This window comes from Equus asinus, chromosome 4, assembly GCF_041296235.1.
Source record: "Equus asinus isolate D_3611 breed Donkey chromosome 4, EquAss-T2T_v2, whole genome shotgun sequence".
Lineage (NCBI taxonomy): Eukaryota > Metazoa > Chordata > Mammalia > Perissodactyla > Equidae > Equus > Equus asinus.
The window spans coordinates 91464514-91488258 of record NC_091793.1 but is presented as its reverse complement, the minus strand read 5'-3'; the positions used below and the strand labels follow the sequence as shown (position 1 = coordinate 91488258).

Here is a 23745-nt window from a genome sequence, read left to right as displayed (position 1 = left end):
CAGGAGGCACCATCCTTATCAACATGGCCATGCTCAACCCCCAGACCTTTCTGAACACAGAAGGCTTGCCCTCCTGCTCGTACAGTTAGCTAATCCAGGGCACCTGATGTGTAGCGAACAGAGAGAACTTACAGATTATTTTAATTCAAACTGAGGAAAATTAGAAACAAAGGGCTTTCAGTTTTATCTGAGGAACCCCATGGGTTCCCAGGGCATCTCTGCAGCCCTGAAATTGGATGCAGAACTCTGCCTGTGATGCATTTTTCTGGGGAGAGGGTCCAGAGCTTTCAGCAGATTTTCAAAGGGTATAAAATGTAAGTAAATGCAGCGAACTAAAGTATGATCTTAAAACTAGAACTGTGGAGTTGCTGGTTTACAAAACATCTGCACAGCAACACCTGATGGTAAATAATATTACTTGTTATTGGAGACATGTCAATCTTTTTAAAAAAGGCTCTCTAGAGAACATCCGGAAACCCTTCTTCCCATGGCTCTATCCTAGGAACCAGGACTTAGCAGCTAACCCTCATTCTCTGAATGGAATCCAGGTCTTGAAGGGGCCAGACTTCCCGCCCCCTCCCTAGCTTGGACCTACACCTGGCTCACAGATCCCAGGCCTGCCTCTTTCTGGAGTATTTCCAAACCTGCCCTTGCAGGCCGCTTTCCCTGAGGCTTCTGGCTACATACAGCTCTTTTGTGGTTCTGCCTGGTGCAGAAGAGAAGCGGCCTTCAGGCCTTGCTGAGAAAGATAATGTACCTCTGTTTACAGCCAAGCATCTTTGCCTACAGCCTAGGCTGACTGGCTTCTCTGCTCAGCTCAGCAACTCTGAAGACCACAATGTACACTGTAACATCTCGGTCTAAGGAAGTGGGCTCCTGACATTCCCATTTTCCCAGGATGAACACAGGGTGCTGGGAGGTGCCGGCTGGCCCAGGTCCCGCAGGCCTGACCGCAGCGTTTCAGATGTTCTGGAGCAGCCGCCCAGAGCCTCAGAGCAGCCTCAGAGCACCAGCGCTTCTGGCCAGCAGAGTCCTCGCCTTTTATGATGGGCCCAGGTGGGAGGCGCACTTACCAATCTGGGCCGAGTGGGCCCTCCTGGCCATGTTCTTGGCTCGCACGGCCTCCTTGATGCGATCCACTTCCTGCTGGTAGCGCTTGCGGTCCCGCATGGCGTTCTCCTTGGCCTCCTTCAGTGCGCTCTCCAGGGCCTTGACGCGCTCCGCCGTGGCGCGCAGCCGCTTCTCCAGCTTGGGCAGCTCACAGCGCAGGTCTGCGTTGTCGCGCACCAGCTGGGGCGGGAGGGGAAGGAAACGTGAGAGTGACCAAGGAGGCCGTGGGCTGGCAGGTGAAGCAGACCCAGTGTGTGGGGCTGAGAAACTGACAGGAGAGCAGCTAGAAGCGGACTGTGCATCAGACCAACTGACCCCTGCCAGGTCATCTTGGAAAGCCCCTATGACCATACACTCTGGGAGCAGCAAAGGAAAATGAAATTCCCATCCCCTGGGACCCCAGTTTGCTAAACAGATGATTCACGGGGGCGAGGAAGGGGGGAGGGCTGTAGGATAAAATTAAAAGCCATTTCCAGCCAGGTAAAATTTGGGGCTTGGGCAGGATTTACTTCCTCTTTTGTTTGAGTGGGTGGGGAAATAGCGTGAGAAAATTGACTACTGGGACGTCAGCCTATGAAAGCTAAGAAATGCAAAGCAAGTTCAAAAGCACTCAGTGAAAGACACACATGTTCTAGAGCTCTCTGAAGGCTTCCTTCCACAGAGGACCCTTTGTCTACACCAGCATGTGGTTTGGACTCCACTTTGCAACATACCCAGAGGTTCACAGGTGATTCGGAGGGAGGAAGGGGGGACTGCTCACTCTTTCATTACCTAAGACCCTGAATTAGGAAGCAACAGGCTCGCCTTTGCTTAAGAGTGTGCACAAGAGCCAGCTCTATTATTTCCTGGCCATCTGACTTAGTGTAAGTCATTCAACCACCATAAGTCTTGAGTTTCTCATCTATAATAAAGGATATTACATAATAGGGCTATTGTGGGAATCCAAGTGGATCAAGAAAAGTTTTGAAAATCAGAAAGTGCTACACAAAGGTGAACTCTCTTCAGGTCCACACCTGTACTCAGTAGCCCTGTATCCCCAGCACCAGCTCCAGTGCCTGGCAGAGAATAGGGTTTTGTTTTGTTTTTTCTTTTTGGTGAGGAAGATTGGCTGTGAGCTAACATCCATTGCAAATCTTCCTCTTTTTGCTTGAGGAAGACTGGCCCTGAGCTAACGTTTGTGCCAATCTTCCTCTATTTTGTATGTGGGACACCATCACAGCATTGCTTGATGAGTGGTGTAGGTCCACACCCCAGATCTGAACCCACAAACCTGGGCCACCAAAGCAGAGAATGCCAAACTTAACCACTATGCCACTGGGTCAGCCCAAGAGAGTAGGTTTTTAAGAAATATTCATTGAATTCATGAATAAAATAATTAATGAATTTCAGAGCCCTATTTCAAGTTCCCTGGCAGTTTCTGCTTTTATATTTCTCATCAAAAATTTGCTTGAATGACTTCAACCATTTGAATCTGTCATCCTCCCTCTGGAGAAAAATGCCATCATCAGTAATATTGAATAGAACTTAACAAGTCAAAGAGAAACGACATCCCATGTGGTCCAGAAAGCTGGACCATTTGTATCATATCCCAGGTCTTTAGGATTTAGGGAAAACAGTCATGAACATTCCTGCATTTAAACAGAAAGGAGGCAACCTGCTGAAATCACCAGTTGGTTTGGACATGGTTATTGCTCTCTGTCACTCTAGACAAACTCCAGGGCATCACAAAGACCTGAGAGGACGCCCAAGATCGCCAGAAATAGGGCGACAGAACAGAGAGGGTGCCAGTTCTGGTCTCAGTTCTCCCACTCGTGGGATGAAGCAAATCCCTTCTTCTCCCCATCTGCTTCCTCAGCTGTAAAATAAGAGGCCTGAACCAGCTCAGTGGTACCTTCTTTGCATTCTGTGTGCCTTGGGGTCCAGAGACGTCATGGGGGACACCAAGGCCAGTTGGGGGCCAACATTGGGACTGGAGGCAGGATGAAAAAACGGGACTGAACCCCCACTCTCCAAACCCCAGAGAGCTCAAACTCAATTCCTTATATTTGGCTTTGATTTAAAAAAAGTATTTTATATATAAAGGAAGTCACTGAGAACTAAAAGATTTCAAGGACCCTGCTGGCACTAATGTTCTCTGGCGACATATAGTGCTTTTACGTTCAATACCAGAGCCCTCTCTTGGCATTGTAGCCACATCTGGCAGAGTTTCTTTCCAGGAGAGAAAGCAGCAGAAGGAAGCTGAAACAACTCTCCTACCTGTTTGTGAACCTTAGTGAGCTGTTCCAGGTTATTCTCCAGGAAGGAAATTTTCTGCTTCTGGGCAGCACTGCCCCCTCCGTCATCGCTGTCCAGCTCTACACTCTGTAGCAACACCAAGGGGTCAGCGGGACATGCCTTCACACCGCCTACCCTCAGCCCCAACATAACGTGGAGATCCATTCTAAACCTTCTTTAAAAAAAAAAATCCTCAATCCCTAAAAGGTTCTTCTGAAAGCAAAACTAAACATAGGTTCTCTCTAGTCTCTTTAGTTTCCCTCTTCATCACCTCTGCGACGGCTTCTCTCTCCTCCCTGGTCCAGGTCCTATGCTCCTTTCTATTTTGCTGACTGTGGCCCCTACCCACCTGACTGACCGATGTCATTCTGGCCTTGAAATCTCCCATCATTCTCTGCCCTCTTTCTTTATTTTCATTTCCAGGCCTCCAAACTTGGAGAACCATGCCATCAGTCAGAGGCCGCAGTAAATCGATGCTCAGACCCTCAGCTAGACATTCACACCACAGCTCAGCAGGCCTTTTGCTCATCCCTAGCAAACTGCCTGAATCTTCTCTAGTCTCTGTGGGCTCCCATTCTCTTCTTTCCCTCTCCACTGAGGACAGATCCTCCACATTAACTGAGAAGATCAAAGTCATCTGATGCATCTCTTTCCACTGTTAAGTATTTCCCTGCAAATGTCTCCATCTTGATTTCTCCACTTCTCTTCTCTTGGAAAATGTGTCCCTTCCCCTTACCAAGCCTAATACATCCAACTATGCTATTAATTCTGTCCCTCTCAGATCTGATTCTATCCATCACCTCCTAATTTTTACATATTTCACCTCATTCCCTTGGCTCCTTCACAAAGACACCCATGCACACACATGTGCACGCACAGACAGATGCATACACTTAAGTATGCCTTTCTTCCATCCTATTATTCCTCTGGATATGACCCATTGCTCCACATCGATCACTTTTAAACATTTTTAAGGATTAGTCCCCTTGCTGCTTCCACCTCTCCCACCCTCCTGAAACCTCTCTGAGCTGTTTTGGGGATTCCCCGAGATCACTGTGTATGGTGCAAGGACCAAACAAGCTCAGATTCAGAAGTCACACGATCTGGATTCCAATCCTATGTCTGGCTCTTGCCAGCTGTGTGATCTTGGGCAAGTTATTTAACCTCTGAGCCTATCTCTACACTTGCAAAACTGAACACTAAGAACCACTGACATGGCTGCTGGGAAGAGCAAATAAGACACCAGATGTCAAAGTGCTTCATACACTCCGACCCAGCCCCTAACAGCCTCCTAACAGGCAAATATGAGGCTCCTGCCTCTTAACTTCTCTAGGTTTCTGGCATTGCTCACCAGGCTTTGGGGCAATGCTGTCTGACAAGACCCCTCTGGATTTCCCTGCATTACGCACAGTGGCCTTCACACTGCGGCCGGCTAAATGCAGTCATGCATTATTTAACAATGGAGATACATTCTGAGAAATGCATCATTAGGTACTTTTGTTGTGCGAACATCATGGAGTGCACTTACACAAACCTAGATGGTATAGTCTGTTACACACCTACGCCATACGGTACTAATCTCATGGGACCACCATCATATGTGGTCCATCACTGAACGAAACATTGTTATGTAGCGCATGACTGTATGTGTTCATTTGAAAGGAGGCCAGGAAAAGGATTATAACTTCCTTTTATTAGAAGGAAAAATCAGATAGAAAAATGCTCCCAAGTATTTTTTTGCCTCTAGCACATTCTTTTAATAACATTCTCTGGCATGAAGTAATTAATTTTTAAGCATAACCAGCCCCAATTTAAGCAAGTGATATTTCAACTGAAAATGATTCTCTCTGGCCATCTTTTCTTTTCTTCTCAGTCCCAGTCACACAAAATAGAACTCACTTTTTTAACCCGGGCAGTCAGATCCTGGACAAAGAGTTTACGGAGATTATGCAGAGTCTGCAGTTCTCGAGACTGGAAGAGAAGATTGTTAAATTGCCACTTACATGCGGGAACACATTGAATTTATGGTCCATCTAGCACCAGCCCAGCAACCCCAGATGTCTCCACACACACCGTGTGAGCCCACAGTTGAGGCTGTGGTGGCCCCCCACTTCCTCTGACCTGCCCTCCACACGTGTCCATCCCCTCCACTCAGGGTCATCTCGGGAGCACCCCAGCATGCAGAGACTGAGAATTCCCACTATGAATTGTAAAGTAGAACAAAGCCTGCTCATTCGCTGTGTTCTAAATGGAACACATTTTCCCCCCTCAACCACAAAAATTCAAAAATGTCCTCATAAAAATTCCCAGTAGGCTGTGTTGTACCAGAATGGATCCTTTTCTTCCTCTCATTTATTACATACACATTATATATAATGTCAACAAGTTTAAATGAAAAGTTAGCCACAGCATCTCCCACCCCAACTGACTGGACTTCATGTTTCTACCCACTCCTGGCCTCCTGGCCCTGGTCCATATGTTCATTTACTTTACGTCACTGAGCTTATGGACGAGGCCACCGGTGGACTTTCCACCGGGTGACCCTAGGCAACTGATCTAACCTTTCTGTGCCTCAGTTTTCGTATCTGTAACATGAGGATAAAAATAGTAGCTGCCTCATAGCTGTTGTCAAGATCAAATGAGATGATCCTTCTAGAACTCTTACAACAGTTTCTGGAACATAGTCAGAGGTCAATAAATATTAGCTGGTATCAGTTTATTGATGCATCATATTTGACAGCCATTTCTTCATTTGGCTTTTATTGTTTCCTTTTGTTGTCGTTGTTATAACTTTCAGAGTAATTAACTTCTTGGGGGCATTTTTTAGTCTTCATTTTGGATTATTTTTGTGCAAATGAATCCTTAAGAATCAGACTGCTGAGACAAGGGTCTGAGTCAAACCTGGTGACCTTTGTTAACAAGATCAGAAAACCAAAATAGTTCCTTTCATTTAAGTCTCCATGGATTTACTCCACGAGATAGGATTAGTTCCTTGCAAAATATTTTCCCATGAGGGAGGAGAGAGAGAATCTCACATTTATACTTTCCACTTAGTCCAAGTTGGTCTACTCTAACACAAAATGTCAAGGGATGCAGCTCACACATGCTCACGGAAAAACGGAAGGACAGGCTATAAAGCCATGGGAACACTAAGTTTCTTAGAATAGAGGTTCAATGTTAATTTATGGTCTTATTACTGGATCCAGTTCTGCAATTCTGTGTTGAAATAAGAAGCACCTGAAGTCAATTGCTTCCTCGAATGAAGGAAATTACTTTCTGCAGGAAAGCAAACAGGTCTGTTATTACCAATACTCTGCTCATCGTACCTGTGCAAGGCTTAGCCACCTTCCAGGGCGGGTGCAGGGGTGCAGCTCAGAGCTCACATTTATGCAGACATGCTGTTCCACACCCCTGCCCAGGGGAGCTCAGCTCCCAAACCCCACTCTGCATGCTCTCCTTCCCACTTCAGAGGTTTTATTACTGATTGAATTATAATCACAGTAAATATTTTCCATGAAAAATGCCACTACACCAAAGGGAAACGGGAAGAGGAGACAGAGGTGCCTTGTCAAAGGGCCAGGCACTTCCTTGGGGCCTCAGTCCCAAATAATATACAGCCCTGAGATTGGCGACTTTCTCTCATTTTTGTTTGCTTTTAGGTGAATTCAAGAGTTTAGGAAGGGCAGTTGAAGGTCTTGGAAATAGTTTATAAGTAGCACATTTATGCTTAGGCAACTAACATTTGGCTTCCTACAGCAATGAATTTTCCTCCAACACATTCATTATCATTTCCTCCCGCCACCCCAATTCCCTTCTCTCAAATCCTTCCCCATCACGGCCGCTGCCCTCTGTGTAACAGCACAGAGCTCAGCTTCCAGTCACGGTGGACAGGGATGGTGGGACAGAGAGACAAAAACACAAGGCCCGTCAACAAAGCAGGAGGAGAGGTCCAGCCCCAGAGCCCAGACCAAGTGTCCTCTTAAAGCGTGATGTCTGCCTGGGGCCCAGAGATGCCCTTGACAGCCAGTTGGCCTTTTCCGACATCATCCCCTGAAGGGGGCTTCACAGACTCCAAGCCCTGGATGGTGGGTTCCATCCCCTGCCCCACCCAGACACGCAAGGAGGTAGAACAGGCCTTGGGCTATGGAGGGCTCAAGAACGGTCAGTCAAGGACAACGTGCCTGTTTCTGCAGAACATATACAGCTTGGGGAGGATTCTGATGGAAAGTTAAGTGAAAATATCCAAGTCTAAAATGACACATACTGTTGGGTTCCAATTTTGGGTTTAAATAGCATATATGTGTGATGTGTGTGGGTGGTGAGAGAGAGAAAGTGAGAGCCACTGTGTCAGTGGGTCTGCCCACGTATGAGTGACTGGGTGTGTGTGGGGGGGTGTGCGAGTGAGAGGCAGTAGGCATGTGAGTGTGCGTGGGGAGGGTGTAAACGTGAGTGTGGGAATGGAAGTGAGCAAGTGGGAGGGAGGGAGAATGAGTGGATAGAAATGAGGAGGATAGTGAGGAAAATCTGTGGTTAAAAACATATTCAAAACATCAAAAAGGCAAAAGGATATGCCCATGAGTGAGTGTGAAAGAAAGCATGTGAGTCTGAGAGAGTGAGCATGTGGGGATAAGTGTGGGAGTGCGTGAGTGAGAGTGGGAATGAATGAATAAATGAGAGTGGCTGTGTAAGTGAGCAGGAATGTGAGAGCACATGAGTATGAGAATGAGACTACATGGGAATGTGGTGGGGAATGTCCTGAGTGAGGGGGTAAATGAGTGTGGGTGTGAGTAACGGTGTGAGGTGAGGGTGAGTAAGAATGTGAGAGTGAATGAGTTCATGAGAATGACTCGCAAGTGAGCAAAAGTGAAGGTGTCAGGGAGAAGGTGTGACTGCTCATTAGCGAGCGTGAATGTAGACGTGAATACGTCATGGGGTGTGTTGAATGAGTGTGTGCAAGTTGTAGGTACCTGTGCGTGGATGAGAGTGGAGGCGCGTGAGTGTGCAGATGAGCACAGGCACGAGAACACGAAACTGAGGGCCTGTGGGTGTGACAGTGAGTGAGTATCAGCACTTGTGTGGTGTTGTATGAGTGAGTGTGTGTGATGATGTGTGTGCATGCGTTTGTATGAGGGAACAAGTAATTGTGCGTGAGTGTGGATGAGTAAGTTGTGAGTGTGAATGAGACTGAGAGAGTGGGAGGGAAAAGAGTGAACACTGGTGGAGGGTGTGGAAGGGTGGGGATGGCAGGGTTAGAGAGTGTGGAGAGCTGACGGGCGTAAAGGAAGAAAAGATACTGAAATAGCGTTTATCTCTGGCTGGTGGGAATACAGGAACATTTTAATGCTCAATATTTTTCTGAATTTTTATAATTATCTCTAATTACAGGTATCACTTCTAGGGTAAAACAGACATAGACGAAGCAATTTCATGGCTTCATTTCAGTGTCCTACAGCCGCCCTGTCCACCGTCTTCTCTACCATGCTTGAAAGGCCCAACTTCCTTTGAACACAGTCATCTTACTTCTGTCCTGAACGGTTTGTGCCCTCCGTTCCTCCATCTGGCTTTGAGCAGCAACTCACAGCAGCCCAGGACCCAGAGCGCAGCCTCAGGTCCAGCCCTGAGCAACCACTGCCTACAGCCTGGGGTCACCAGGTTCTTGGAGACAGGCTCAGACCTACATATATTCACAGGACACACGAATGGAATCAAAATACGTAACTATCTAAACAACAGTTTCTGCCGTATTGTTGTATCTTTGAAATGACTGGACGCGTTTACACCAAATTGAGAGGCTATTTTGGGATGGTCTGTCTCCAGACACTGGCTGTGTAGAACTTTGAAAGGCTCTCGAGGGCCCTGGGAGCCAGGCAGCCATCCTCCAGAGCAGCTGAAACGGAAGTTGACCAGAGAAGACAAATACAATGAATTCAGACGCAGGACGGAGAAAACCAGCCAGGATTTCAAATGATGAGCCTTTCCAAAGGTAAGTCGATCTGTCACTCCTCTGCCCCAAACCCAGCAGGTCTCAAGGCCCTGCCTGGACTGCACTCCCTCTCACCTTGACCTCTCTGTGACCACCTCCTACCCCGTCTCCTTCTCTTGGCCACAGCCACACTGACCTCCCTGCTGTCCCTCAACATGCCAGGCATGAGCTCACCTCAGGGCCTTGGCACTGGCTATTTCCTTTGCTTCGAAGGCTCTTCCCCTAAACATCCCTATGGCTCCCTCTTTCACCTGCTTCAAGTCCTTGCTCAAATGTCACCTCCTCCTGGGACCTCCTCGTGTCCCAACCACCACCCTCTGCACTTTCTAGGACCATCTCATGGAGGTCATGATGTACTTCCTTGTTGTTCATTGTCTGTCTCCCCGAGTTGAAGGTAAGCTTCACACAGGCCAGGATCTTATTCTGTTGTTTGTTGATGTAACTCACGCACCTAGAAGAACGCCAGCCCTGAGCAGCTGCCCTAGAAATATCCACTGAATGTTGAATGGAAGTAAGTCACAACTTGCAGAGGCTGTAAAATCGCAGGCACTGATTTGCAGTTCAGTTTAATTCTCACTCAGGGGCTCCAGGGTTACAGCACTAAGGATGCACGAATGATTGACTGATTGGTTGACTGATGGTGAATCATTCTGTCAAGAGCTGGGGAATAAATTCTACAACTCTCACTTATGATACATCTAAAATGATATGCGAGAAAGGTGCGCACAGATAAAATTTTAGAATAGACAAATTCAACAAATCATCAACTAATCTGGTCTTCGAGACTAAAATGAGTTGGGAAACATGTTGACATACCACTGTCTCCTCCAGCCCTTTCAGGTCCTCTCTGGCTTGTTCCCTTTTATCATTGAGCAATCTAAAAAACAAAAAGGAACCATGAACCACCAACGGGTCACCAGAGATTTCCACAGATACCGTTTGCATCTGCAGATAAATCAACAAAACAAACCAACTCGCGTAAATATCCACTGTCTGTTTTAAATTGGCCCGACCTAACCAGAATATCTGGGTATCTGAATCACAAAAGTAGACTTCCTAAGACTTCACAGGGATGAGAGAAAGCAGAAGAGGGATGCAAAGGGCACTCACAAGAGCTTTTCCAGCTTCATCTCTCTCTCCTGGTCCTCTATTTTCAGCTTGTTATAATCAGAGCTGAGCTTCTCTTGTTCCAGTTGCAGTTTCTGATTCAAACTGAAATTGAGAAGAAAAAGGAAAACATTCCACATCAGTCTGAAGCTCCGAGTCATCCGGCTACACACGTGGTTCTGTTCCAGCCCTATCAGTTCTGTGCAATAAAGGCGGCAATTCGGGAGGTTTGTGAGGGGTCAGAGAAGAGCCTCACAGCTTCCTCCTGCCCAAGAGAAAGCTAATTTCTGAGGAGCATCAAAGAGGCATGAAACATAAGCCTTTGAGGATGTATTTATAGTTGGCTTGTGCAAGAGCTTTGGGAGAGAAATAACGAGATGGGAAAAGGGCTGATAGTTTAAAACAGAAAGAATAAAAGAGAGCCCAGAGAAAGAGTCAGAAGAATTTGCTTTATCTGCCCGACAGATGGCACGCGCCCACTCAGGGAACCTGATTTGGCCATTTTGACCTTCCCTTTTTCTCTGGTCCAATATTCTGAAAACATCTCGCAAATCCAAATTTCTGGCTGACACAGGGACGGGTCCAATCTATGCAGTCCTCAAGGAAGGGGGCCAGAGAGAGGAAACCAAAGCAGCCCAGGGTCTGCTGCAAAAAAGAAACTTGCCACCGGGTTGGGGGCATTAGGTCAACATTTACATCAGCCTAGTACTCATAAAACCTTTCGTAAGGCCATGCCTCTGACTGTAAAGGAACAGACTAGGCACTACCTGAAGGAGAAATCCAGAGTCCCTTTGAAAAGCACAGGACAAGGAAATCCCCACCTGCTAACTGGCTCACCGACCCTCCCTCTTTCTCATCTTCCTTCCCTCTCTCCTCTCCCCTTCCAGCTGAACATTTTGAGGGTGATTAATCAGGGTACGGCACTGGAGACAGGCTTGCAGGGGAAAGCACAGCAGGAACGACAGCATGGGGCAGCACAGAAGAACGGGGGCAGGACGATGTGAGGTGCTTTCCTTAGGTGGGCTGTGCTGAGTCCCCATCACACCACTGACACTTTTGCTCTGGGTGCCAGTTTCTTCTTTTAAAATGTAAATGGGCTGTGCGAGCAGCTCACAACATCGGAAAGAGATCTGGATCAGTAGTCTGGAGAAGTAAACTCTAACTCCAGTTTGATTTCTGTTTAGTAGTGTGACCCTAAGTAAATCATTTAACCTTGCTTCCCACGTTGACAGCTCTTTCTTCATCTACAGAAAACGGGAGGGGAAGGAGCCTCTTCTTTAGTCTAGACCTGGGGGGCGGGCAGGGGGGTGTCAGTGGATGGAATTATATTTTTACATAATTGTTTTCCCATGTCTTTTATTTGGGACATTTAAAAACATTATTATACAAAGAGGTTCAAAGATTGCCAAGGGATTCACTGTGCAAAAATACTAAGAACCCTCAGGAGAGGGTCCTGAAGACACCTCCCAGCTGGGAGGCAATGAGGCGATGACGTGAGAAAGTAAGAGAGAAAGAGGGAGAGGTTGCCATGGAGCCGGAGACTCTTCAGTGGCTGTGACAGGACAGGAGAATGGCCTTGAGGGGGGCATCACCAGAGACAAGCTGCAATGATGCTGTCCTGGCAGACGCCACAGGTCCACCAGCATAGACACATGACAATGTGGGTCCCTAAGCAGTGTGCACATGCGACCAAGTGGCTCAGAGTTGTGCAGTGTGCATGCACATGTTGGGCTGAGGAGGCAACGGGAGCTATCTACCTGGAGCATTTATCAACCTATCAGAATACCTGAGTCAGGACCAATTTAGGGTCTTTTTTGTACTTTCATATAGACAGCGCATCCCCATCACATATGTCTGCCCGGCTGAGTCACCAACGTGACCCTACTCCTCGAGGACTAGGAAGGGGAGCTGGGCCCGCCTGCCACCTGCCGCACCAGAGCCCCCAGAGGCTCAGCTCCAGATGGGAGAACAGACTGCGGAAGCAGCACGTCCAGCCCGCTGGGGCACAAGGGCGGAGCCCAGAGCCCACAGGGTGAGAAGAGCACAGACCTTGGCTAAAAGTCACATCCTTCCAGGCTGGCCCAAGAGTCACGCCCACCCCCATGTCCCAGGAGCCCCCGTGCCAACTCACTCCCGAATCTCATCAATGATTTTCTGCTTCTCCTCAATTTCATCTCGAAGTCTGGACAGCTGCTTCTGGTGGGCTTCCCGGTGACTCTCCATCTGCTGCTCCAGCGCCTTCTGCAAGCCAGGCCGAGAGAGATGTGTCAGCCACTTGTTGGCTCTCAGCCCAGTCTGTGACAAGTCCTGGACCACTTCTGCCTCCAACCCCACACCCCTTGGCTGTAAGATCCCAAAACTGGGGGCCCCAGAACCCACTGTACTTTACTGGGACAACAAAACCCAAGGATCTGTAATGAAACGGAGAGGGTCCTAGGAGCAAATTAGCCCATTGCTCAAGTGAAAAGTTTTCCCTTGACCTTCTACAGCTCCCTCGAGCTACATGGCTTCCCCAGCCAGGTCAATCAGAGGGCACGGACCTCTTGCTACACGGTGACCTCCAGTAAGGCGTGTCACCTGTGTGAGGTGCATTTCCTCACCTGTAAAATTTACATAATTGCCCCACCCTGCCCACTGCACAGACTCATGGTGATGTTCAAAGGAGCCCTTTGCACCAAAGCGCAGTGAAACCAGGCAAGGGTGCCTGTGCTGCTGGCTGGAGCAGGGTCATGCTGTGGGCACCGCTTTAACTATGAGCTTACACCCAACAGGGCTCGCAGTTTGCCTAAAACTAATAGAATTCCACATTTCTCATCTGTCATTTTATTCACCTGAAAATCTTATTTCCCAATCATTTTTCCTACATTTTCCTTTACTGTTTAAAATGTGACCAAAGTTAAAGATCTTTATGTTTAAGATGGAAATTCAAATTTGGGGTGTTTCTTTAAAAAGGTAGGGGGGAGAGGTGATTTCTTCCATTTAAAGGAGGGGCCAGCATTTCTTCAGATGTGAACCCTGTCAGTATGGCCCACACAGTGACTGGGAGGTGCTGCCCTTTCCCTCTTTGTCAGGAACGGGGGGAAAAATGTACTAATGCAACATAACTATTAGCTACAGACATCTAGAATTTCTAGACACCTCCAAGATTTGTAAGCCAGGCCACACTCTGAGAACAGCTCTGAATGCCCAGCATCGGCCTCTCCCCTCCCGCCCACCACACTGCCACACACATCTTTGAAGGAGACATTTTCTTCAAACAAGAAAATCCAGTCCAAATGCATGCTAGGCCCGGTGGAAGGGGCGGCCATACACACCTTCATTTCCTCAGCATCCTGCAGGCGCGTCAGATGTTCCTTTTCCTTATCCTGGAAGCTGACCTCGTGCATTTTTTCTGTTTTGAATTTTAAATGATGATTTAAGACTTAACTGGCAGGACTCGCCCCCAAAAGTAAAAATTAAAAAACAAAAAAAGAAGAATGGCAATAGAGTGAAACATCAGTTTATATCACCAATTACAACCACGGTATAACCATACGAATGTGCCTCTGAAGAGGACTTCTGGCTAAAGCAAGGCTGACCCCTTCTGGGATACTACCTAAGTCCTCCGGGCGGAGTGATGATTGCAGGGGACAAGTGTCACCTTGGGGCAGGCCACTCTAGAACTGACCTCACGCCTCGCAGGACTGGTTCCCCACATGGCCTCTGGGAGCCGCTCCGAGGCAATGTACATAAATGTGCTTTGTGATTATAAAGCATGCTGCCACTGTTAATGGCGTTCAGATTCGTGACACTATTAGAGTTCCAGAAAGAGCTAATTTACCTCCCATAGGTAAGCTGTTTTTCTCTAAGAATCTGGAGCAAGAAAACATAATCTAAGGATAAGAACAAAGAAAACAGAAATATAAAATAACACTCTCCAGATTAAACAGGAAGGCCTCATTTTTGGGGCAGGGCTGCGGTGTGGCACACCTCCAGGGGGCCAGTCCCAGCCCATTCCCAGGCAGTGGCACTCCCTGACACACCGTCAACAGGCAGCCTAAACCAGGAGGTGGGGCTGGAGGGAGCAAAATGGTTTAAGACAGTGACATTCAACTCACTAAGTTTTCTCTCTAGTCCGTTCCTCTTTATTTCAGGTCCTCTCACTTCTATTTTATTTCTACTCATTGGCACTCCTACTCAGTGCAGGAGCCATTTACAAGACAGAAAAGTCCTTTGCGATGTCAAGTTTTGGGTGGAGCACTCTATTCCTCACATTCATCCATCATCACAGAGAGAAAACATTACAAGGTCATGGCAACTGTGTATATGTTCTCTTTCTTTTTTAATTTGCTTTGGCATTTGAAACAAAATGTATTTACTGAACAAATAACTATTTAACAATAAAGGAAATAAAAAAAGGATAACAGCATCACCAATCCTATTACCCTATCAAAACCATTTTCATTTCAAATATTAATCTGTAGGCCTTGGAACACACACTTCCACTGATTTTTAAATGTTATAACCACAGTAAGGATAAAATTACATATTATGATTTTTAATCTAAGGTTGTACTGTAAGCATAGTGGCACTGCCTCCATGTACTTCATCTCCAATATGAAAAAATCTTCTATTAAACAATACACCATAGTTCATTTAACTGTTGGGCATTTAGGCGGCTTTTTATTTTTCACTAATATAAGTAATTCTGCAATGAATATTTGAGATATGAGAATCAAAAGGTATGAAAAGTGTTAGGATTATTAATGTGTATTTTCAAAATGCTTTCAAAAGGGACTCTAGCAATTTTCATTGCAACCCATAACATTACGCATGTTCCCATTTCACCACAATGCTTACATTCTTATTCCTGTTCTGGTTTCTGCATTTCTAGTCACCTCTCTTGAATTTCTGCTTCTACTTATTGATATTGACTGAGTGCTTCCTAAGTGTCAGACACTTCCCTAAGCAAAAGGGGTTGGGAGGCTGCCTGACAAAGGGAAGAGCTTATCCAAAGGATGGAGGGTACAGGGAAGCCATTGGTAGAAGTTCAGGCTTTATGTTAAGAGTAACGGACGGCATGGAAGAGTCAGAGGCACAGCGTTGGGCATAAGATAGAATTTGATTTTAGAATATAGTCAGTCACATATCACTTAACAACAGGGATACATTCTGAGGAATGCACTGTTAGGTGATTTCATGGTTGTGTGAATATCATAGAGTAGTGAAGGGGAACAAAATTTGCCACCCCAAAATGTGTCTCTTTAACATGAGGATTACTTTAGGCTAATTTTTTTGTTGTTTTTTTGCTGAGAAAGATTTGCCCTCAGCTAACATCTGTGTCAATCCTCTTTTACTCTGTATGAGTCACTGCCATAGCATGGCTGCTGACAAGTGGTATAGGTCCTCGCCTGGGAACTGAACCTGGGCTGCTGAAGCAGAACATGCCAATTTAACCACTAGGCCACGGGGCCAGCCCCCTAGGCTGATTTTTTTTTTTTTGAGGAAGATTAGCCCTGAGCTCTGAGCCATCTGCCACCAATCCTCCTCCTTTTGCTGAGGAAGACTGGCCTTGAGCTAACATCCGTGCCCATCTTCCTCCACCTTATATGTGGAATGCCTACCACAGCATGGCTTGCCAAGTGGTGCCATGTCTGCATCCAGGATCCTAACTGGCGAACCCCAGGCTGCTGAAGCAGAACGTGAGCACTTAACCGCTGCACCACCAGGCCAGCCCCTAGGCTGATTATTTTTAAGAAACAAAAGACTCAGAAGGCTTTCCTTGCTTACCAACCCCTTAACTGCCTATAAGAATTCAGATTAAAAAAACGTTTCTCAGAACGTGAGCTATCACCTTAGCATAACATGAACTAGGTTGTAGACAGGGAGGAACCTAGAAAAGCCTGTTTGTTGGGCTCCCCTCTTTGTTCTTCTGTTTCTGTGTGATCAAACAAACACTTGTTTTTGAAATGTTTGCTCCTTTTCACCTACCTGTGAATTGCTTTCCTTCCCTTTGAAGTCACTGACTCTCTCCACCCCCAACATCATATTTCGTTTTTAGCTGAGGATGGTATTTAAGGTGAGGTCTTCAGCCATTTTGGTAAGTTACTTGATTTTCCTGGGTTCCTCTCATGCATACATGCTATTAAACACTTGTTTGTTTTTCTTCTGTTATTCTGACTCATGTCAATTTAATCTTTAGACCAGTCAGAAGGTACTAAAATGGTAGATAAAAAGTTTTTCCTCCCCTACAGTAGTTACATAAATCTAGATGGTATAGCCTACTACACACCTAGGTTGTAGGGTACTAATCTTATGGGACCCCTATCATATATGTGGTCCCCCCATTGACCAAAATGTCGTTATGTGGCGCATGACTTTAGTCCCTTGGGATGCAGCACAGTGGCCAGCCTAGAGCAGACTAGGAGTGGGACCATTGGTGATAGATGTAGCCACAATTCTTAATTAGGATTAAGGACAGTGACAATGAAGACAGAGATGAGCAGAACCAGAGGAACATCTGGCAGCTCGAATTGACAGGCCCTGCAGATAGACTGGAGGCAAGAGATGGAGAAAGGAGAGGAGTCTGACTCAGGCAGCAGGGCAGATGTCGAGAAAATGTAAAGAGGATCAGATATAGGGGGGCAGTCTTCTAGATGTTTCTCCGTTTTTTTCCAATATGCCATTGTTTTCAGTAGACCTGGAAATGCTTTAATTGAGCAAAACAAAACATCATGAGTCCAGCCAACTAGAGAGTGTCTGATTTAGGCCAAGACTTTGACACCTGCAAAGTAGTCAATTATTTACCTTGGGCTCGGAGCTTAGCCAGCTCTTCACTGAGCGAGTCTTGGGACTCCTCCAGCTGCCTCCTCTTCTGTTCCATGTTCTGCATGTAGTCTGTCAGGGATTTGATCTTGGCTTCATGCTTTAAACAAGTAATAGATCAAAAAGAGGAGTGAATGACTAGCAAGTGCTCCTCCTCGCTGGCCTGGGACTGTCCGATGGGAAAATGCAAGGGAGGAGGAGTTCTTGAGTCCTTTTTTGAGTACAAGACCCAAATGGTGCATATTCTGCCCTTTCTTTGGGATCTGGGATCATGGACCAAGACAGTCCTCTGATTCTTCCAAGTGCTCGTCTGCTTCAGTCCCCACAGACAATGCCCACGGCCATGCCCCGCCTGACCATCCACTTAAGTGAGATACCAAAACCCAAGCTGGTTTTCCTCCTTATAGAAAACAGAGGGTACTGGAGAAAAAGGGGCTTGGAAAATGTCTAGGCTGAGGCCTCCTTCTCTGAACCTGCACCACCTCTGGATTCTGTCTTGGAACTCATCAGGTCTTTTCTTTTTCTGTCTCTCAGACACACCAATTCCTGTCTCAGGGACTTTGCATTTTATATTTTCCTCTTCCTAGGAAGGTCTCCCCCCACCCTCCCAGACATGGTCCTGGCTAGATCCTTATCACTTGGGCCCCAACATTTTCTTATTGCACCTAACTTCTACATGATTTTTATATATATACATATATATATATAAAATATATATATATATATATATATATTTTTTTTTTTACTCATTAGCTCCATGAGAGTATAGAGTATATGCTTCATAAATATTAGTGGAATGAATGAATGAATGAATGGGCCCTCATTGACTGAACAGAGGCAGTAGTCACTTCTAGGCAGAAGGAAATAAACAGACACTCCCCCTTCCAGATCTACAGGCTTCACATCTAGGCAGGAAGACCCTGGAGACTGAACTCTAATCTAATGAAATAACCTCTGGGAAATGGGACTCAGTTGGAGCAGTCATTTTATAAGCACAGCTTTTGGTGAAGAAGACGAGTGTAAACAAAGAAGATAATAGCATTTTAGTTGGAAATATTTTGTCAGATTCCTTAGATCATCTCAGAAAATAAAGAGCCATGGTTTCTCTTACTTTTGAACCCCAGGAAATAGTGACTGACTCTTTGGCTTTGTGCAAATTGCAGCAGAGTACAAAATAGCCCCTAATGGAAACTGTATTTGTTGCTAACATAGAATGCCCTGTCTAACTAACACAGGTATTCTTTAACCCCAAAACATCCTGATATTCTTCACTCTGATCTCATATGCCCAAAGTCAGTGACACTCTAAGACTTGAGCAACTGGGGCTCCAGTCTTGGCCCCACACTTTAAAGCATCCTGCTTGGGCTGTCCTCTGGCTGTACCCCACTCCACTGAGAAAGGAGCTCATGTGCCAAGAGAGTGTGCCCACCTGGAACCCACATCCCCTTCAAGACTTCACTCTGAATACTGGGAACCTAGAAACTCCCTACTCCAATGGCCCGAGGGCCACTCCCAGGGCTGGCCCTTCTGCCTCCATCATCCATCTACATAGATTACAGTTGACATAGTTACATACTTCCATCAATTCAGAGAAAGCGCAGAAGGGACTTAGATATGGAGGCTGGTCAGTCCTGATGGAAAGAGGTCATAGTGGCCTGCAGGCTGTGGGGCTTCTATTTGTACTCTTGCCTTGGCCCCTACATGTTAGGGGTAGGACTATCCAAAAGCACATGCCGTCAGCATAACGGGTGATCTGGAAATCAGGCTTGAGGTATACGGTGCCCTAATGTTTATCAGCTTTCTTCACAATTTTTATAAATTATAAAAATGTCAAATAGTAAAGCAAATCCAGAAAAAGTAGTGAAAATTTCACCCATAAACCACACTATTTATCAACTATTTCTCCCTTATGTTCCTAGTCTTATCTATATGAATGCATATTTTACAAAGTTGCAAAGCATAGAATAGAGAGAACTCAGTATTTGCATTTTCACTTAACTTTATATAATTATGCTTTCCAAATGGCTAGGTGTTATTAATTTTTTTGTAAGAGACACATAATATTCTTCCATGTAACTTCTGTTATTAATCTATCAATCGATATTTGGGTATTTTATTACAATGTAAATTATACTGCACTCAACATCTTCCATATAAGTTTTTAATATTTTAAATCAGGAAATGACAATACCATATAAAATAAAAATTTTTATTTTCATTACTGATGAAAAATACCATAAGTGAAATTATTGGACCAATGTACTTACATTTTTAGGCATTTTGATTCCCAGGGTACTTTCCAAAAGGACTGACCAAACTATGCTTTTCTCAACAATGTATATAAATCTCATATCACACACTAGCACTGAATCATCTTTTCAATACACTTTTGCTTATTACGTTAGTTATAAAATGGAACCTTGATGTTTTAATTTGCGTCTCTTAGATTATTATGGTTGGAGTCAAGGAGGCTGGAGATGGTTCTATGAATCCTTATTACTACGTTTACAGGCATCCAGAATGCAGCATGATTCTGTCTCTCTCAGAATACTGAATGCAACACTCCACGGTGGTATCTGTTTCCCCCAAATGACTTCAGCCATTTGAATGCCTGGTACAAGGCAGTGAGCTGCACTCACAGAAACCTCAAACTCGAAACACCAAGCTCAGATATCAGTGGCAGACCAGAAACTAGGCTGCTATTTTCTGAAACTGCCTTACTAAAATGGAAATGACATTCCAGTGGGAAGAGGAGCAGTCTTACTCACTGAGCGAGTGAAATGTGCCCTAGGGCTGGAACATCCCTTCAAGGCTTTTGGTTCACACACACATTGGTTTGAGTCCCAGCTCTGCCTTTCACTGGCTGTATGAGTTTGGACAGTATATTTAATATGTCTAAGTCTCAGTTTCCTTATCTAAAAAATAGGAACAATAATAAAACCTGTCCACCAGGATTTTTTTTAAGATCAAGTGAGATAATGCATGTAAACTGCTTGGCATAGTGGATGGTTATATGGTGCATAGTAAACACTCAATAAAATGTTACCTGCTACTACTATTAATAGTAGCAGCAGTAACAGTAGTTTCTGCTTTCCCACATTAAATTGGACCTGTGGTAGAGATTAACAGATGAAGGAATGTTATCTTCGCTGATGAGTTTTTGATTCCACCAGATCGTGTCCATTCATTATATGTCTCTATCTACCTACCTACCTACCTACCTACCTATCCATAGACAGCTGGATAGAGATATACATACACATCCCTTAAAAAAGGACTGAAGGTAATTCATGTAATTCATACAAAATCTAGCCTTAGGAATAAGCCTGGGCCCTCCTTGGCCAGGGAGGCCATGGACAAGTGTCATATAAAGCAAAGTCCATCAACTATCCTATTATACACCATCAGCCCCAGTAAGAGCATGCAGGAAGCAGATTTCAAGAGAACAAGGGTGTGAAATGAGGAGGAAAGGGCAACCGACCTGGGAGATGAGCAGCTGGCACGCTGCCAGCTCCCGCTCGCTGGCATTCATCTTCCTGTTGGAGTCCATCTGGGCGCTCTCGAGCTGTTTGCTGCGGTTCACCAGCGACTTGACCTCCGACTTCATCTTGCTGATGTACAGACGGGCCATGGTGAATTCCTCTTCAATGACTCCATTCACATCTGCCAACTGAGCACAGGAAGGAACACACTCAACTACTGCCTACAACTTCCAGAGGTTTGTGGGGCCTCTGAAACCTGTCCATGGATCCTCAAGATGTCCGTGGATTTCTGGTCAAGAATCCCTACTAAAAGGACCACAAGCTGAAAATGATCTCTGAAAAGTACTATATGTTCAATCCCAAGTTCTCTGGAACCTCAGGTAAAAATTTCTGATAAATACAATCCTCACTTAACCAGGTTTCTCATTACAATTGATTTTTAGGATATAAGGGATGATATGAGAGGACATTAATGATTAAAAAAAGAGAGAACTTTGAAGAGGTCTTCCATTCAATGTCTTATACCTTGTATTTCTAGAACAGCAGCGAGACCCAGTGTTCCTAAAAGTGACTCTGAGTCCCTATAATACATCAAATCAAAACCTCAATTATGTTCTCTAGAGTTTGCTATTCAGAGAGAGTAGTCTAGTGGCTTGAATATGGGTTCTACAAGCAAGGGCTGAAATAAAAAGGATCTTCTATATAGTCCTCAACTAAACAACAACAAAACTAGTGAATAAGAACATGCCATTACCAAAAGCCCCTCTGGATGAAGGTTTTCCTCCATGACTTCTCATTACTACCAGTCTGTGTTTCCCTGCCTCTATGTGTTTGACCCTTCTAAGCAGAAAGGAATCCAGCCTATTATTTAAGATCATCTGAGAATAACAGTCTGAATCCACCTTTAGAAGAGAAGATTCTGACATCCAGCATTCCCTCATGATCTCATATTTGGTGTCTAAGTTTCAGAGCTCTATTGGAAACAAAAACTGAAGCAAGATACTTGGGATAGAAACCCATTTGCTGAGATGCAAACTGTCCTGAACGGCAATTGACCAAAGGAGCAAAATAACCGTGTATATTTTATTTAACCACCAGAGGGCATCCTAGCACCTCAGGAGAAAAGAAGCCGTCCAGTACTCAGCCCATGAATAGAGGCTTCAACTGGTTCTAAGGCAATGATTCAACTAAGGTTTTCGATGTTCCACAGTACACTCTAACTGCCCATTTTGTCATTAGTGCTGTTATTAACTCATCATATGACTATTTTTTCAGCAAACATTTAAGAGCTAGGAATATGGAATCTGAAGCCTACTTTTGTCCTTCAGGATCTAAAAGGAGATTTTGAGTCCATGCCAGATGGAAAAAAAAAAAAATACTCCAAACATATAGTTTTTAACTGTGAGGTTTCTTACTTGAAAGCTCACATATTTAGTCACGTAAGCTCAGAGTTTTCTGTAATTCCAGTATACTATTATTTCAAAAAGAAGAATCAGAGTTTGTTGCTAAAATGGTATTCATAACCCTCCCCTGGGTCTGACAATGACTCCAGTAGCATATACTAGACTGTGTGATCCAGTAGGAATGATTAATCCAGAAGAAAAGGCTGCCTTAACGTGGGAAGGCAGATGCTGCCTACTACTTCTACCCTGTCCATAGAGGAGGAGTCACCGCCACGCCCACCCCATGTCTCCAGAGAATGGAGTGGCCATGCGAGGTGCCATTTCTAGGTCAAGCAAAAGGTAAGTAAAGTGACTGTTCACATTCTAAGACCTAAAAGGCAGAATGGGACTAAAGGAAGTCAGTGTGGGTCAAAATAAAATTAGCAGCTAATCCAATCCATTTAATTTTCTCTACCTCAACTTCCTATTCTGTTTGTGGCTATATTCCTAGAAATCTTCGTTTTAAGGAAAGCCCAGCGATATAGGAACATGAAAAGAAGAGGAAGCTCACTAATAAACCTGGATAAAGTCAACGCTAGGCTCATCTTGTCATTTCTGGTCTCATTTTGTTTTGTTCACTAAACGAAATATTGCCTGGACTCTGCAAATGTTTCAAGACACAACTGAGTTGGAGAAATATGGGTTCTTCTGTTTCCTTGTTCAGACTTGTCATATTCTGGCACTGAGGACTTGGGGAGACTAACAGCCGTCTTTTCCCCTCACCCCACAGTACTACAAGGGGGGACCCCATGGGAACAGAATAGAATTTTAGAAACAAAAATACAAGATCATTGAAAAAAGATTTCCTGATCTGCTCATTTTCTTAGATCTAAAGAATTCTTTCAATCGAGCAGTCATAAACAGTAAGAAAAGTATCCACAATAAGTGAGACTACATCAAACCAAAAAGCTTCTGCAAAGCAAAAGAAACAATAAAATGGAAAGGCAATCTATGGAATGGGAGATAATATTTGCAAATCATATATCTGATTAGGGGTTAATATCCAAAATATATAAAGAACTCATAAAACTCAGCAAAAAGAATAACCTGATTAAAACATGGGTTGAGGAACTAACTGAATAGACATTTTTTTCAAGGAAGACACACAAATGGCCAACAGGTACATGAAAAGGGGCTTGGTATCACTAATCATCAGGAAACGCAAATCAAAACCATAAAAAGATATCACTTCACACCTGTTAGAATGGATGATAGCCATTCTAACATCTAAGTGTGGAGAAAGGGAACCCTAGTGCACTGCTGGTAGGATTGCAAATTGATACAGCCAATATGAAAAACAGTACGGTGGTCTCTCAAAAAGTGAAAAATAGAGCCAGCCCTGATGGCCTAGCAGTTAAAGTTTGGTGCCCTCCGCTTCAGCAGCCTGGGTTCAGTTCCCAGGCGCAGAACCACACCACTCATCTGTCAGTTGCCATGTTGTGGTGGCAGCTCACATAGAAGAACTACAAGGACTTATGACTAGAATATACAACTATGTACAGGAGCTTTAGGAAGGAAAAAAAAAAAAAAGTGAGGCAGATTG

At 44.9% G+C, this 23745-nt stretch overlaps 1 protein-coding gene across 2 annotated transcripts in view; it reads right to left on the bottom strand.

Moving 5' to 3' along the window:
• The window catches only part of KIF5C (kinesin family member 5C), a 146919-nt gene that overhangs the window by 14404 nt on the left and 108770 nt on the right, over positions 1-23745 (bottom strand). For both annotated transcript variants that reach the window (XM_014831682.3, XM_014831681.3), the window contains exons 16-24: positions 20760-20948; positions 17261-17378; positions 13789-13865; positions 12606-12715; positions 10478-10579; positions 10184-10244; positions 5284-5355; positions 3367-3471; positions 1074-1290 (exon numbers count right to left, since the gene is read on the bottom strand). In XM_014831682.3, the coding sequence (XP_014687168.1) occupies positions 1074-1290; positions 3367-3471; positions 5284-5355; positions 10184-10244; positions 10478-10579; positions 12606-12715; positions 13789-13865; positions 17261-17378; positions 20760-20948 (1051 nt within the window). The remainder of the gene's footprint in view (positions 1-1073; positions 1291-3366; positions 3472-5283; positions 5356-10183; positions 10245-10477; positions 10580-12605; positions 12716-13788; positions 13866-17260; positions 17379-20759; positions 20949-23745) is intronic.